The sequence below is a fragment of the Taeniopygia guttata genome, chromosome Z (genome assembly GCF_048771995.1).
Source record: "Taeniopygia guttata chromosome Z, bTaeGut7.mat, whole genome shotgun sequence".
NCBI classification, from domain to species: domain Eukaryota; kingdom Metazoa; phylum Chordata; class Aves; order Passeriformes; family Estrildidae; genus Taeniopygia; species Taeniopygia guttata.
The window spans coordinates 74,730,201-74,747,396 of record NC_133063.1 but is presented as its reverse complement, the minus strand read 5'-3'; the positions used below and the strand labels follow the sequence as shown (position 1 = coordinate 74,747,396).

Sequence of the window (17,196 nt, the reverse complement as noted above, 5' to 3'; positions counted from 1 at the left end):
AGAAGAAATTTCCCATAAAATAAGCCACCACAACAGGAACTTGAGGTGGAAGCAGCAGGAAGAAGCTAATTCCAGGCCTAATGGATGTTAGCATGGCCTAAGGTTTGGTTAGCATCCAGACAAAAATTCCCACTGTGGCAAACTGTGGGCAAGGAAGCAAGTGCTTATACACTTGCCATCTCAAGTTATGGGAGTGGCATCTGTGGAGAGCTGAGACTTGGACTGTATATAAGTGGTATCTCCAGAAGAAAGATTCAGGCACTCCCCACCTCTGGGAAGACCAAGGTGAAGAAAGACCAGCAGGCTGCCACAGGAATCCATATAGTGATGATGTCTTTACTTAATCTCTCTTTCCCTTCTCCTCCTTGCCACCACTTCCTACTTCTCTCTATCTCTCACATTTGCTGTTAGATGAAATCTGTTGGCTCTGCCATATGACCTTGTTTGCACCTTAATTCAGGCAAAGGCATATCTTATAATCAGATCATAACTGGAGATTACAAATGTAAGGGTTTTCTCCACTAGCCTGTAGTTAAATGGTCATGCTAATGCATGTTCTGACTCCATAATCACCAGCCTCACTACCAGGCACATTTACAGCATACTCACTGCATCCTTCCTAAGTATTCCTTCAAGTCATTGACCACCTTTTGGAGTTTCATCATTTGTGCTGAAGTGCACATATATCAGCCAGGAAACTATGACTGAATTTCTGATATCCATTATTTAAGTCTTTTAAAACTAGCTGGGTAAACATTTGGCATTATGCTGAAAAAAAGTACTAAAGAATTTAATTTCCTGCTGTGGAAGTGGGCATGATAAGGTAAACTAATGTAGCCTCTCCATGCTCAATATCCATAGTTTCTTGATCATTAAGGATGATTAATTAAAGCAGCTGCTTCTCAGCATCACTTGATTTTTTTCTTCTTTTTTTTTTTTTTTAACATTTAGACTACTCATTTCTCAGTATGATGGCACATATTTTCAATACTTATGTTAATAGCAGTCTTTTTTTTCACTTCATCTATCTTCATTAATCTCCATTATTATCTGGTTGTATGTCTCTAAAGCACTCAGCTCCTCTGCACCTCAGAGGGCAATTCACACCATAAATCATTTCACACAGTCAGTTATGACATTGTATTTCTCAAGAGAGAAGGAAAGGGAGAAAGATTCCTGCAGTCGGATTGTCACTTGAATCCCTTTCTGAATATGCAACAGCAACCAACACACAGTAAATCCATCATCTGAGAGTCAGACTTCTTTGTACAGAATGTATTCACAAATGTATATTTTTTCATATAAAGAAAAGAAAACAGTATTAAATATTGTTTTTAAAGGACACTTGATACTAAATGGAATTTTCATTTTATGGCTTTAAAAGTTTGGAAAAAAAATTTTTTAAACAGTACCACCAAATATTTTTCAAGCATTGGTTTGCAACCTTCCAATTTGCTCTTCCTTTGAATTCTTGCTTCAGTCTTTTTATGTATAGCACTTCTCATTAGAAATATGACTATTGATATAGAGCAATGTCTTTTAGACAACAGAAACTGGTTTTGATCTGATACATATTTTGTATATGGTGATAAAATCTATTGAACATTTCAGATTGAATTGATTGTTATTTAAGAAATTATGCACTAGCCTTGATATTTCAATTGTGAAGGCTGTATTTATCCTTCTCTTTGTAAAATCATGTTAAAAGTTATTGTAATAAAATGTGTGAAACTGAAAAACTATTGTAATAAAAATTGTGAACAACCTGAAACAGGTTCATTTTATTGACATGTTTTTCCAAAAAATGAGAAATGTGGAAAAACAACCCCAGTTATTCAGAACTGGATCAACATACTCTTGTTATATAGCATTAGTGGTTAAAATATGCCTTTCATATTTTCTGCTGCTTTCTGATTTCTTCTCCTTCCATTAAGTCAAACATTTCCCCTGTTTGAAAGAATTTTTATGCTGGACTGATATATTGTGTTGGCCACTATTTTAGTCCTCATCACAAGACAAACCATCTGTTAGACCTAGGACAGTCACTAGTTTAAGTTACACTCAAATCAGAAAGTTATGCATCTATTCCACAACATCTAGAAGTTTAAAAATACATTTAAAAAAAAGTTTAGCGGGTAGTCTTAGCAGATTACTTTTGCAAGATAAATGCAAAACATAACATAAGTAAGGTACGTAGTGATATTTCTAACTATCAAAGCAGTGAGGCTTTGGAATAACCTTGCACTCAGAAAGTACTGAGAGGTTTATAATATGAATAAAAGAATGATGTCTTCTGCTATAGTGGGTATGTTCCACTAATTTAGTTCTTTCTGTTTTTCCTCTTTGTTATCTTCACACACTAAATTTGAAGATAGTTTGCACAAAAGAAAATGGTAGTTTGGTATGTAAATATCTCATAGAAGACTATACTCAAATGTCCTTAATTTTACTTGTGTCTTCCACAGAGTTTTCAGTAATGAACTGTATAATTTGCATTTAGAAAATATAATTTAAGACAGAAAAAAAAAATTAATAAAAAATCAGATGTGTAAAATGACAAGATCTGGTTAACACAGAACTGACTTTTTTTTATCCTGTAGAACTAGATGATCTCTTAAGAAGAAAAACAAGAAGAAATAGCAGACAAAGAGAGTTCAAGCATATCCACATGGAAAAAAAATTGATACAATATTTTGAATTTTTTTAAGAAGGACTTAAGAATTGCAGGGAGGGAAAAAGAAAGAGGAAGAAATTATTGCTAGAGAGTCTATAAATAAAATTTCAGGGGAGGGCTGTATTCTTTATTACTTTCAACCAGGTTTTAACTGATATTAATGTAAATAAATTATAGAAGGAAAGAGAAATTACATATAATTTTTATGTTTATTCACAAGATTTTAGTAGTATTATTCATGCAATGACTACAAACAATATGTTCACAATCATACATTTACATGGACTTTCACAGGGAATAACATAGCTTTTGTTTTCTGCAGACCTCCGGTAAAAGTCAAGGACAAATTGCTCTTCCTGAAACATGTCTCTTAAATGGAATGATGTCAGTCTGATGGTGCTCTGTAACCATCACCAGACAACATGCAATGTATTATACTTTAGGCCTCAAGGCCACTGAGAACAGTGTCAAAAGCATTTCTTGTGATCATAAGCAATGTTTTATAGTCAAAATACTATCAAAGATCCACAAGCCGCTTAACTACATCTACAGAAACTACAACCAAAGGAAAAAAAAAATATTTCCAATAAGTATAGTTGTTAATAGCAACCTCCTGATTTTTAGTTGCTTAATGAGAAAAAAAATATGGCTGTTGTTGTTCTGATATGTGAGATCATTTTCCATCGCAGGTTAATTAGTACAGAATCACTGCTCATTCCTTTTTCTCATATTGCAGCTATCCTGAAGAACAAACACACTGAAGCCTTCCGTTTCTAGGTACTGGTGAACACGTAGATATGACAGCCTGCAAGACCAACTAAATTCCTGATGCAATCTAGTGATTTTAAGCAATTTTTAACAAGACTGCTAATTATCTCTCATGCCTGGCTGTACTTCTATGTTTTTCTTTCCACTGTACCTTCTGTAGACAGCAAAGTTTTGTTCCCATGACTATCTTGGACACTGTTATTTACATTCAAAACAATTCCTGTTAAATAGTATTTATACTTGAGGGCATGCCAGCTAGCCAAAAGGACCATGGCAGAAATTTGCCAACAGGAATGTCTTTCCCAGAAAGGCAGAACTGTGTTGGGGGCAGGCTGGGGCTCTGGGGGATGGCCCCAGAGTGGCCACATGAACATGGGCAGCAGTGGGGGACAGCATTGTCTGGGCACACGAGTACAGGACAGCCCCAAAGCCTGTGACGGGATTTGCCCCTCTCTACTGTGTACATCAGATCACACTGTGAATACCACCCTGCATGCAGAGAAGACATCCACAAGCTGGCTGGAGAAGAAGCACCAAGGCAGTGGGGTTGGAGCCCTGTGAGGAGAGCCTGTGAGGCATACCAAAGTGATTTTTCTTCCATTCTTATGGCAAGACTGATAAAAAGGATATAATAAAAACATAATTTGGCTATTATTTTGCAGTTTCTCATGGACATTTAAACATGCAGCTACTGAAGGAAACTAAATGACTGAGCTACGTGTGTAGATAATAATAGTGGGAATTCTCAGCAGTTTCTCAAAATGTGGATGTGATAAAATACAGCTGCAAGTACATTTTTTTTAATACTATTAAAATAGGGGTATTAGGTCACTGAAAATATATGGTTATAATATAAATTTCTCATTTTTGTTAAAGTAGCAATTAGAATTAAAATGCAGTTGTGTTTTCTGAAGTTCAAAACAGCTTGTGATATGTACTAAGTTTAACAGACTACCATTTCTGAAACATCGGAAATTATCTGCCCAATATACAAACTTTTCCCTTTACTGTTATTTTTATTTCCCTTCCTTGCTCCTTTTTAAGACATTTCATTAAAGCTAATTCATCCCGTTAGAATTTTAAACCTTGACAAGAAAGTGATTTTTAATTAGTAATTGGAAAATCACTCACTATTACAGACAATACTACATCAAAAGTCTATTTTGGATATCAGATTTCCAACAAATTCACCAGTTTCATACAAGGGAATAAAATAGACTTATATTTGATTGCTTGGTTTTTTTTGTTTTTTTTTTTTTGGGGGGGGGAGGGGTTAGCAGTGGGGTAGAGGTGGAGGGAGGCAGAATCACACAATAGAAAGGTCATAGAACTGCTTCCAGAATGAATCACTTCCATATTTTCTTCTCTGTATGTTAAAACAAAAAGTAGAAAAAAATCACGCACACATATTCCTAAAACTGTGAATTCCACTTAACTATACAGCAATCGTGTGATTTCTAAATAAGAGTGTATTGCCCAATATCCCTCACAAGTCCTTAGGCGCATTCATTTACATATTTTAAAAACAATATATGTGATTGGTTTAGACTCATATATATAATTGAATCTCATATATATAATTGAATCTATAACCTCTTTTTCACAATTCCAGTTTAAATAATAGAGAATTGATGCAATGCATGCAGGAATAACAGTACACCTTTCTTGCCATACAAAAATGTAACAGATTTTTTTCCACAAGATGGGAAAGAAATAAAAATTTTCATCATATAGAAAACTGCATCTAGATTTTTTTTGCAACAAGTGAAGGAACTGATTCTGAGTACGCATTAAAACCATCTTTTTTTACCCATGAATTCTCAAAAAAATTCTTGGGCCAGGTCCTAGCCCGGAAGCTGCACAGCGGGGAAGGTACACAGCCTCTGAAAACTGAAGTCAGTGTATGGAGAATGGTCAGCAGATCTGTTTGTGTGAAACATGACGGCACAGGGAAAACTCATCCCTGCACAAAAATTAATATTTTGGGCAGGTACTACATTGAAAAAATTGATTCCTTGAAGAATAATACCTCACCCTTCATTTTTGTTCAAGCCTCACTATGTTTTGATTCTAGTGCAAATCCATTCCTATCTTCATTGTAAAGAGGAATTATAATTAATACTTATCACAGTACATTCACATTCAGAAAAGAAAATTGTTTCAGAGCTCACACTAATCTAGCAGAGGAAGAGGGAAGAAGGAAGAAACATTGCTACTGAAGGATGCTACTAAGGATGACACAGAGTGAAAACCTACATGGAGCAGAAATAAACTTCCCATTCAAACAGCAAGACTTTTTGGATGTCATAGCATAAAAGATTGTACGAAGTTAGGCAAAAGATTAATTCATTTATTCTGAAACCATACTCTAATAACAGCCTCTTTGTAGCAAAAAATTGCAACATTGGATTATCCTTTCAAGATTGGATATTTTATGTCCTGTAAATCCTGTAACAGATTTTTTCTGATTAACTTGCTGTTCAGACTCTAACAACGATCTTGCTTCTCCAAAAGTCTGCAAAAAATGTGGTATGATCAGACTGACAAACATCTTGTTATAAGTTTCAGTGGAGTACAGCCAACCTATTTGGATTCAGGCCTGCACGGCTAATCTGAAAGCTACAAGGAAGAGAAGCCATGGAAACCACAGAACAAAAATAAAACTAACTTCACTGTAGGTTTCAAGTAAGAATTTAGTATTAAAATTATACAATATTAATCAAAAATGTCAACAAATTAAATGCATTCATTAAGATATAAAAATTGCAGTGTGTGGCAATTTTTTATCTAAACCATGTTGTGCTTATTGGTACTGCAACGGAGGACAAGAAACTCAGGATTTATTCTGATTCTGTGGTTATCCATTCTTAGGTATTCATGTATTTTCAATTCTAAATCTAGATACTAGAAGCAGAGTAAACATGACAATACAGTTCAGCAAGTAAGCACTTGATTCTGACCTGTGTTTATTCAGGCCTGTAAACCCACTTGATTTCTTTAGGTAATATACTTGTACACAACCATTTGTAAAACTATATGTTCTTTAATATCATCACTGTAAGGTTTATGTCAACCATGAGATGAGAATCACAGAATCACATTAATATCCTCAATAAATAAATAGTTAGGTAATTAAATAATAAACCAAACATATTTAAAGAAAAGGAAAGGAGACCTAGAGAAAGAGAAACATATTTTCTGGCACTGGCAATGTAAATATTAGAATCCAAGCCTACTGATCATTGGTGTAAACTCTATAATCATCAGTGCATTTTCCTGACACTGTAATTACTGCACAGTCCAGAGGCAGAAGTTTCCAAAGCTTTTTTTCAGTGTCCTAGACAAGAAGCAGCTTAATAAATCAGATCAGACTATGGCCCGCATGACAACTAGGAAATACACAGGCATACAGACTTACTTTTATGTCCAAAATTAAATTTAGACTCTGAACCCAGACAGTGATTTTTCAGTAGTATACTTTTTTTAGGAGTAATACTCTTGCATAATTTAGTGTGACCCAAAAAGGAAGAAGTTAAAGCCTTTCTAACATCCTCCTTATCCCTTCGGTGTTTTAACTCCCTTAGACAGTTGAAGGTCCCTCGGCTGGATTGTCCAACCATCAATCTCAGGAGGCAGCCTGGGCCCTAGTGGATGAGTCCTTTCATTTATAGTGATGCTGAGAGGCATTAACCAGGGGTGGAGGACAGCAGGCAGAGTCTCTAGAACTGCAAGATGCAGCATTGATAGCAAACTCTGTATTCAGTGCAGCTAAGAAAATTCTGTACACCTTGAAAGCAAGAGAAGGACTCTTGACAAGCCTGTGATCCTAAAGATACCTCAGGCCATAGTAAGACTCTTTGTAACTACTGAAAAAGCAAAGTTGAAAGAATAATCTGTAAGTTGTTCCTCTAGTCTGTTTCAAACCATTGATTAGTGAGCATTTGCTAAAAAGTCTACATTACTTTGGACTGCTGAGGCTTGTTTTGCAAACATGGCATCTAGATAGGCATATTCACATGACATATCTCCATATATGGCATATATATTATGCATTCACAAAGAAAGAAAACTAACAGAACATTAAAGATGACCAGCCCTTACACAGAATTATGAAAGTATGAGGAATGGTTAATTTGCAAATACCTAAAGCAATGAAATCACATTTTTTACTAGCATGACCGGTTAATATTTATAATACAGAAAATCGCAAAGATTTACACAGCTGTAGAAAAAGGTATCCTTAGTCAAGGATCTAGTAGTCTAAGTTCAACAAAAAGGAGTACTTTCCTACAAAGCACTTAAATGAGCCACTCATATCATCATCATCAATTGTTAAAAGATTATAGCTCTTTACACTTATGTTTTGCCTTCTGTAGAGCAATTCAAGGTGAAATTCATGATCTCAGGTAGAAGAGGAAGTTTGGAATATCTCAGGTCAGTATCCTCCCCTTCTTGATAGAAAGCTTTTGTAATACTCTCATCTACTTGATGCTTAGCCTTTATCATGGGTAAGTGCTGCCACAGTGCCAGTGCACCCATGAAAATATTTTTTTTTCTCAAATGGCTACTATGAGATGTGATCAGAAACAGCAGAGCAGGCTCAAGCTTAGAAATAAAGAAAAAAAAACTCTATTAACCTACACTATAATATAAGAAACACACAAGATTTGGAATTAAAACCTTCCAAAACATTTCTCCTCCATCCTCCCAATTTCCACCAAAGCACAGTGAGACAAAATCTTGGACTCTCAATCAAGTTACCACCACTCAGATAATCAATTCTCAGTTCATCAAGGGAGGGAGGAGTCTCTCTTGTACCATAGTCTTCCACAGGAAACACAGTTGAAATGTCTCCTGTTTCCACGTCACACATGGCACTCCCAGAGAAGATCTGCCATTGTGACATCCTCCTTCCATGTACAGTGCTCTTGCCATTGTGCATGGACCAAAACTGCTTATAGGGTTCCTTTTAAGGATGCTTTGCCAAGTACCAAAACCCAAAAATTTCTCATTTTGGGACACCAGTCCCCCCCATTTTCTCCTCCCCTGGGACCAAGGGTCTCGAGAACAAAGATCTTTTTCTTCACTGAAGACAGAGGACACCCCTACACCCTCCTCATCTTTCTCTGTTCACTCCACTCCTGCACATGGCGTCACTGCAGCAGGTGACTCTTACTCCTGTCACTCTCTTGGCTCAAGTCATTGCATCCCCCTAATGCAGTCTCTGTGTTACAGGAGAATTGGTTCAGTCTATGGCTATACAAGAAATGTCCAGCCAAAGGCCACTCCATCATCTCCTCCCACCAAGGATTCTTTCCCATCTTCTTCTGCCATCTCAGACCCCGGGCCATCTCTTTTCTCCTTTAGATCAAGGAAGATTAGTGTTTCGCAAAGTGGTTTTTTGTCCAAGAAGAGGTTAAAGTCTCGGCCTCGCTGCTCTCCTGAGGCTGAAATCTTACACAGATTGCCCAGGACTCCCACGGCTGGGCACCTTCCCCTGACCCCTTCTCTTTCTCCTCTGCGGTACTGCTGGCACATGGTATCAAATTTCCAGGTGGCACAGGCTCGCTCTCTCTCTCTGGAGTGGGCTGCCCGGGACATCTCGTGTTCCTCCATCCTGCCTGGGACATCTCAGTGTCTCTCCATTTTGCCCAGGACATCTCAGTGTTTCTCCATCCTGCCCGGGACATCTCGTGTTCCTCCATCCTGCCTGGGACATCTCAGTGTCTCTCCATCCTGCCCGGGACATCTCGGTGTCTCTCCACCCTGCCCAGGACATCTCAGTGTTTCTCTGGCCTGGTTCCAGGCCCTTCCACATCTCCCAGACCTCACGGCTTCCCCAGGCACCCAGCCCGTGGCTGGGCAGGGGAGCTCTGAACTCTTCACTGACAGGGACAAAAGAGAGAGTTCCCCTGGGAGTTCTCTGCTTTTAACCCTCTGTGTTCTCAGAGGCATATCCATGCCCACAGTGGTCACACCAGGTGTCAATATTCAAATCTGACCACTGATTGGCTGACTACAACTTCCCGAGAAAACTCACTTCCTTGTCAACCTATGACACCCTTCACTTGTTGTTTTTAATTAACAAATTCCAGAAAATCCATTATATACATTTTGCCAATTATGTAAAAAAGAGGAATTGCTTATTTTGATTAAGCGTGTTATAAGACAGTGATGTTGAGTGCTTGCTTTGAAATGCTAGACTTACACATATTTTTATTGTAATAACTATTCCAAACTATTTTTCTTCTTGAACTATTTGCACTATGTTTCAAAATACTCTACTGAAATGCAAAGACATGAGATTTCCACATACAGAGAGCATCCATATATTGTACTAGTGCAAAAAAAGCTACTAGCTTTTTGAATTATGCTCACATAGAGTGGAAACAGTGCAATTGAAAAAAGAGGTTCAAGTACTTCAGTGAGGCAGACAGAATAGCTACTTAATCTGATAGATTCTAGGATTTCAGTTGTAGAAGAGACTTACCTGGAACAGATATGCATAAATTTGATTCTGTTAATTACTGTGGTAGACCAAACAGTGTTCTATATCATTATGCAAACAATGGCTTGGTTGCATTACAATTTTTCATCTTAATGTGGGCAAGGCTTATTGCTCTGTCTTTCGAAAAATGGCTTCCTTTTCTCCCGTCTCAACACCAGCACTTGATTCAGTCATGGGACAGTTTTGGCAGCTGTAGGACATGGACTCCAAGCTTTGGAATGTAATTTTAAATTTTTTTTTAGTGAGTACTGCTGCATTAACTGGCTTTCTAAATGAAAAATATAGGAACAGTTAGGTCACGTTTCTATTTTTAAATGGATGTAAATATCATCATCAAGAGGCAGTCAGAAAGATGGTGTGTGTATTCAGGTCTGTTGGTATTTGAGTACTTGAAGACCTTTAGATATAAGGAAAGAGGCTAATGCTAGTGGTCCATCCTAACTTTCATGTTAGGTGATCCATAGGTCTCTGAACATGATTAATACTTTCCCTTTTAAAAGCAGGTGAACATTTCAAGACAAAACCTATCTTAAAGCAATTTCATCTGGAAAAGTAGCAATTATTAAAAGTATAAACTGAGAAGCATTCCAAAATACTTGTGATCTAGATCTCTCTGAGGAGATTGTTTTCCAGAGAAAATAACAAATAATCTTACATAATTCATGTCTCTGGGAGCAAGAAAAAATACAGACAGCTCTGCTTTATACTCCAAAATATTTAGGTCAATATTATAGTTTTTCCATGACAAAATAATGATTTTCAAGCAATCAGATTGGCAGTAGCATATATAAGACTGTCATGACGTGCACCATTGATCTCTTACCTACAAATAGCAAATACAAGGTAAGGCTAGTCAGAGAACTATCATCCAAAGATTTTTCTTCATCTGTCATGTCAGCAGCTGAAGGGGGCAGTACCTGTAATTCCTGCGGTCTGGTGATTACTCATCCATGAAGACCTCAAATCTGGATTCTGCAGCATCATTTTATAACCATTTAGATGAGATTAGATGTGATTTTTAGATGAGAAGCTTGGAAATACCTCAATCAACAGCCTGAGGATCTTCTACTGTTACACATAATATATTTAGAGTATAATGCACTCTTACACATAAATCTGAGTACAAAGAAAAAAAAAGTATGGCTCAAAAATAGAATAAATAAAATGTTCAGGATATTTATATTCTGAAATTTAACCCTTACATCTAAAATGTACAAGCAATAAATTCTAAATATCACAATCATCTGGGAAAAAAGTTTAGATATACATCTAGGTTTTCTTCATGTTTTACAGGGCTTGCTTTTCTTCTTACTTCATAATGATGTAGAGAATTTTTAATCAATAACTTTATCTTAGAATCAGACCTCAGCACAGAAAACTTTGGATTTAATCTGAGGTTTTAAATAATTGCTTAGTAAAACATATACTTTTTATAGACTTAATTCAGAATTCCTGAGTACCCAAAAGTATCATCCCTGAATTGCAGGAACACATAAATAGGAACCTCCCCAAAAATGTAGGAGTATAATCCTTGACACATTATTTAAACTAGGAATTTCCTGAACCTTAAATTTTGTGTCTAAGTCCATTATATTTTAAATTATTTTCTCCAAGTACTTAAATGATTTTCAAGTTTTTCCCAGAAGTAAGAAAACACTATAAGTTAGGAATTGTGAAATGTAAATCAGAGGCTTCCTTTGAATAATTTTGTTAGTGTAATCTCAGCTATTGGCTTTAAACAAGACATAAAATTATAAAAATATAAACCCTCTCTGGCTTCTAGTAATTTTCTCCCTGACAAAAATAATGACGGAGCCACACCAATTAGCTTAGATCCCTTTCCCTTTATATTGAAAGGGAAAGTAAGAAAATATGGCTATGTTTTCTCCAAGGTTGGAAATATAACTGAAAGATGAAGAAAATATTTCTGTGAGTCATTTCAATGACCAAGATAAAGCCTAAATAAGAAGCTTAATTTTCATTAGACTGAATATCATAATCCAAGATATTTTGGCTAACCTGTACTTATTAATACAATCTTGCAAATAATTGGTTAAAATTGTCTTATAAACAGGTAGTGTATTTCCTTGCTAAGCATCTTTACTTTGGTAACTAATTACTGGAAAACAGGAGCTTTTTTGATCTCTCCAACTTTTGCTGAGAATCGTAAGGCTATTATTACTACAGCATCCTTGCTAACAGCTTTTAATGCATAGGCACAGAAAGTTACGTAAATCTGCTGATTGTGGCCATTCTGTCATTCTATCAAAGATTTACCTGGTGCCTAGGAAGTATGTATCTTTGCCAAAACAGTTGTGGAGTTACAGGGATATTAGTTTTCAACATCAGAAGTGAATCAATAATTTTGCATGCTCTCAGCTACCCACAAAAGTAGTGGGAACATGGTCTTTTTAAGATGAGTAAAGATGCATACTTGAGCAAATATCTTAAAAAATATAAATCACCAGCCCAAATTTTCTCAGAATGCAAGCCAGTTCATGTCTTCATCAAGAGAAAATACAAAGTTTAAAGACTTTTTAAATTATAATTAAGATTATTTCATAATTCCTATATCACTAGCTGTCCAGCACTCACTGTAGCTCCCTGTGCGCACACCAGTTTTCAAAAGATGCAAACAAAAAACCCTACCTTATGTAAGTCATAGGACTTCTAAAAGGAACCAGAGCAGGAAATATATTGGGGAACTATTATAAAAGAGGTTGCTTGTGTTTCATTTGTTAGAAAAACAGTTTTAGACTGGTTTTCTCATTAGATACACCCTATGTCACTTGAAATTACAGGAAAATTGGGAATGATTGATGCTGAAATACAGTTTGTGCTTTCTTTTCAGGAAAATTATACTCTATATCTGCTTCTATAACAATTTTTGTATCACTCCAGTTGAGTCACCTATAGCATTTTGTTGGATACCTTAATCACGTACCTTAACCTACGTAATTTTTAGATGCCTTACCTGTAATCTTTAGCCTGACAGGCAAAGATGCTGAGCTGTCAGGACTGCATTTGAGGCCTGTAGCTCCCCCCTCACCTTAGTGCTGTGTCACGGGAAGTAAATTGAAAAAAATGGATCCTTGTGTCTCAACCATTCAAGAAAAGTAGATGCTTTTGACCTTAATGTCTACTATGATCCCTTGAATCTACACCCATAAAATTGGAACAATACCCTGTATATGCTACAGGAATTTTGGAAAACCAATTCACTAGTAATTATGAAGCAGAAATTTTGAATAAGTGCTAAAGAAAAGCCCTGGTTGAAACTAGTGCTTGTCTTTGAAATAGACTACATAGCTGGTGCCTAGGAAATATGCAACTGGTTGCACACCTTTATAGTATTTCAGTCAAAATACTGGAAAATGATTTCAAGTTCTTCCATACTACCTTTTGCTGACCAAATGCAGCAGAAAATGTTATGTGCTTCAGTAGTGGAAGATAGTATCACAGAGAAATGAGATTGGTAAAGTTCTTTAAGTCACAAGTAAATGTACATTGCAAAGTCATATTCACTGAAAGTGAAATCAATAAATATTTTTCAGAGTACTTTCCTCTTGTGTGAACACAAAACACTTATAAACATGCATACAAGCAGCACAATTCAGTAAAACAACAAATCAAAAGTCACAAGTACTGGTACCAATACTGACAGAATTGTAATGGAGTGCCATTTTCTTCTCTGGAGCACAGAAAACAAATGGTTTTAAAGAAGAACAATTACAGTCATTCCAGCAGCAAAGCAGTTGTTTAATAAAATACTGATCTGCTGTAAAATTACCTGAAATGGTAGAATAAAGTATTGATTTTGACTGATCTGAAATTTCTTTTAGCAGTAGTAAAGCACAAAGGACAACTTGTCTGCAAGCAGATGGTTTAGCAAAAACACAGTAGATCATTTAATACCTTCACTACTTTTGTTAACTGGCTTCTTACATCTGAGCAGTAAGACTTATCTAAAGACATCAGCTCCATTCTTCTGAAGACCTAGCTCTACATACTCCCACTGGTGATAATTGGATAATATTCCCTTAGGCACAAAGAAAGTTAACCTAAGAAAGGTAACACTTGATTAAAAAGGGGCTAAGCATGGCTGTGCCAACACAAATTTCTAGAATCTCTCTATCCTCCAGAGTAAATAAATACTTAATCCTATAAAGTATTTAATCCCTAAATTCATCACCGGTTCCTGGTTATATCAGAGGCTAATGCACCACTGCCTCTGTTAAACCATAATCTGTTAGACATCAAGATGCATCAGCCCTTGAAAATATCAGACCTAAAAGTTTACAAAATTACAGAAGAGGTGAGTCTGAAAGTCCAAGTGTGTTATCTGAGTCCCACCTCCCTGCTCAAGCAGAGTCATCCCAGACCACATTGCACAGGTTTGTTTACAGATGGCTTTTGAATACCTCCATGGAGGGACACACTGTAACCACTCTGGGCAATCTGTTCCAGTGGTCAGTCACTGCACAGTAAAGAAGTTCCTTGTCACGTTCAGGTGCGCCTTCCTGTGCATCAGTTTGTGCCCATAGCCTCTTGTGCTGTTGCTTGGGATGTTCCACTGGAGCCTGGATCCATCCGCTGACAACCGCCTTTTAGATACTCGAATGTATTAGTGAGGTACCCTTTCTAGTGTCTCTTCTTAAGACTGAACAGATTCAGCTCCCTCAGTCTTTCCTTGTAAAACATAGTCTATCTAGTCCCTTAATCATTTTGGTAGAGAAAACTTGCTGCAGTTTAAAATCAGCTGGTTTATTTCATTTCATATTAAAACCTGATTAAGCATGACTACCAAGTTACTTACTTCTACATTCTTTTCTTCAAAAATATAAGCTGCTAGACAACATGGAATCCTTCAGACCAGAAATAAATACCTTGCCAAGCATACACAGGAGAGAGTGAAAAAATATTTTTCAAAAAACTGTTTTCCCTGTTTATTAGATTTCTTGGTACATTTCATAAAATTAGCCCATTCAAAGCATTATATATTTTTTACATTACCTATACATTTAGCTTGACTCATTCATACTTAATAAAAATAATCTCACTTTGCATGTACAAAACAAACAATGGTAACAATTTAGACTGCCAAAATTCTGAATAAGAAAAATTACCATTAGAAAGCAAAAGAACAATCTGTGTGAAAAAGTTTGTGTTTCAATAATGAAAACTCATATGCACTGACACCCATGAACCCTTCCTATGAACGAGTCTTTACTTTAAATGGAAATTACATGATTTTTAGTCTAACATTTTTCCGTTAAAAAAATCTAATTTCACTGCTTTCCATAGATTAATGAAGCAGAATGAAAGACCTATCCAAAGCAATTCCTGCAACAATTTCTTATAAAATGTTTTGGAAAAATAGAAGATTCCTACCGGATCTTCTGTTTTGTGATTATTCAGCAAATCAGATAGGAAATCATCATGAAGACTTTCTCTTCGGATCAATGTAAATTCACGTAGGAAAACTGCTCCTTGATTTTGGTCACCAAAAGCCTAGAAGGAAAACATGATATTAGGAAATGCAAAATTTTAATTATTTCATAGACAGGATCCAAATATCCAGAAAAATATCACTTGAAGATTAAAAATCCAGTTAATGGTTCTCTGTCTTCCGCTACTACACTTGTTCTAATCAGACAGCCTTGCCATTAATGAGAACAATGACATGCATTTAAAGAATGTCAGTACAGTTATAAATAATTTCCATTTACATGAAATTCTGTTGTGGAAGAAGTTTCTATATTGTTATTTACATCTATGGATTCTAAGAGAGTTAGTATTTAAAAACTCTTTTGTAAAATGAGTTAATATTTAAATTGCACCTTTACTTTATGAAATGGATAATGTTTGTCCATCATTTTGACTGTTCTACCATAAGAAGATAGAGCTTAAAACTTTGAAGGGACAGAAAAAATATATTTATAAGTAGTTCGGCTAGCAAACTCCAATATGCACATACATTCAAAATAATTTAAACTAACTTTGTATCTATTCTTTTTAGAAATATCTATGTACAAGCTACCTGTGAAAGAGGTTGTTTCATCAGTGGCTGACTAAACAATTACTATAAAAATGTCCTAGGTATGATCACATTTTCATAGATTTTAGAAATAAATAATGAAAACAAATCAACATTCTTCAAGTTCTCACATCCATTTTTTCCTTGGTAGTTCAAGTCAAAGAACTTTTTTAGGCATAACATTAAATTTAAAGTTTTGGAAACCAGTGAAATTTGAGGGATGGTTTTGGAACATGTCAAACATGTTTCATTGGACTGACTCTAAAGAATTCCACTCTAAAGAATTCCACTAGAGATGAAATATCCATAAAGATTGTTAACAACCAGGAATAGGGACTGTATTATCTATGGAAATCTAGTAGATTTTTCCATTACCAGCATTTCACAACTTATGTGGAAGGCCATTCAGTTTGAGAGAATGTTATGCTTTATCAAAATGGTTAAGTAAGAATACTTTATTATTTGACAACAGTGACCACACTATTGTGAATTAGATAAACACAACTACCATAAATAATTTATTTATAAGGGATTCTGATTCATGTTCCAGAAAAGTAAAAAGTATCTGTTTATGCTATCCAATTCAGACACAGATACTATATAAGATACTATAATATACTATAATGAGGAACAGAGCATATAGTATTTCCTCTCTAAAATAAGAACAGTACTTATAAATGGACCGTTATTACTTACAAGAGCTGCAATTACTACCTTTTACTAAGAAGAAAGTCCATGTTCTGCTGCTTTTATGATGACTATTTCTTCTATGCATCCTTCTGTACAGCCAGGTGCCATAGTTATGCTCCACTTATTCTATCTGAGAAGTTCAAAGGGCTAGTGAGTAACAACATTTTAATGTCCAGGGGGAAAATGAAGCACAGATTTGCCTTCCTTTCCCAAGGGAATTAGTATTGCTTTTTTGGAGGAGGTAATCCTCCCTGCCAGCTAGCAACTGAGATCAGAGCTTCTGTAAAGCTAGGGCAATTATAATGGGCTGACCAGAAGATTATTTAATTAATTTACAGGGGGAAGTGGTAATGTCTGTGAAGTGGGTAATGGGAAGAATTAAGAGTCCCTAAATCCAAACTATATGCAACTAAATAGAATAGACGCTTTCTTTGATATTAAATTCTTGCTTCTAGTGGTGAAATAGAGGGCACCTAATTCTTCCAGTTTTTTTGAGATCCTCTGCTGTAAATGTGTAGG

General features: G+C 35.9%; 1 protein-coding gene across 3 annotated transcripts in view; it reads right to left on the bottom strand.

Annotated features, from left to right (window-relative positions):
* The window catches only part of ADAMTSL1 (ADAMTS like 1), a 391,430-nt gene that overhangs the window by 288,469 nt on the left and 85,765 nt on the right, over positions 1-17,196 (bottom strand). For 2 of the 3 annotated variants that reach the window (XM_030258675.4, XM_030258676.4), the window contains exon 2: positions 15,342-15,461. In XM_030258675.4, the coding sequence (XP_030114535.4) occupies positions 15,342-15,461 (120 nt within the window). Of the gene's footprint in view, positions 1-15,341; positions 15,462-17,196 lie in introns of those variants that run through there. The other variant, XM_072922779.1, reaches the window with a different exon arrangement.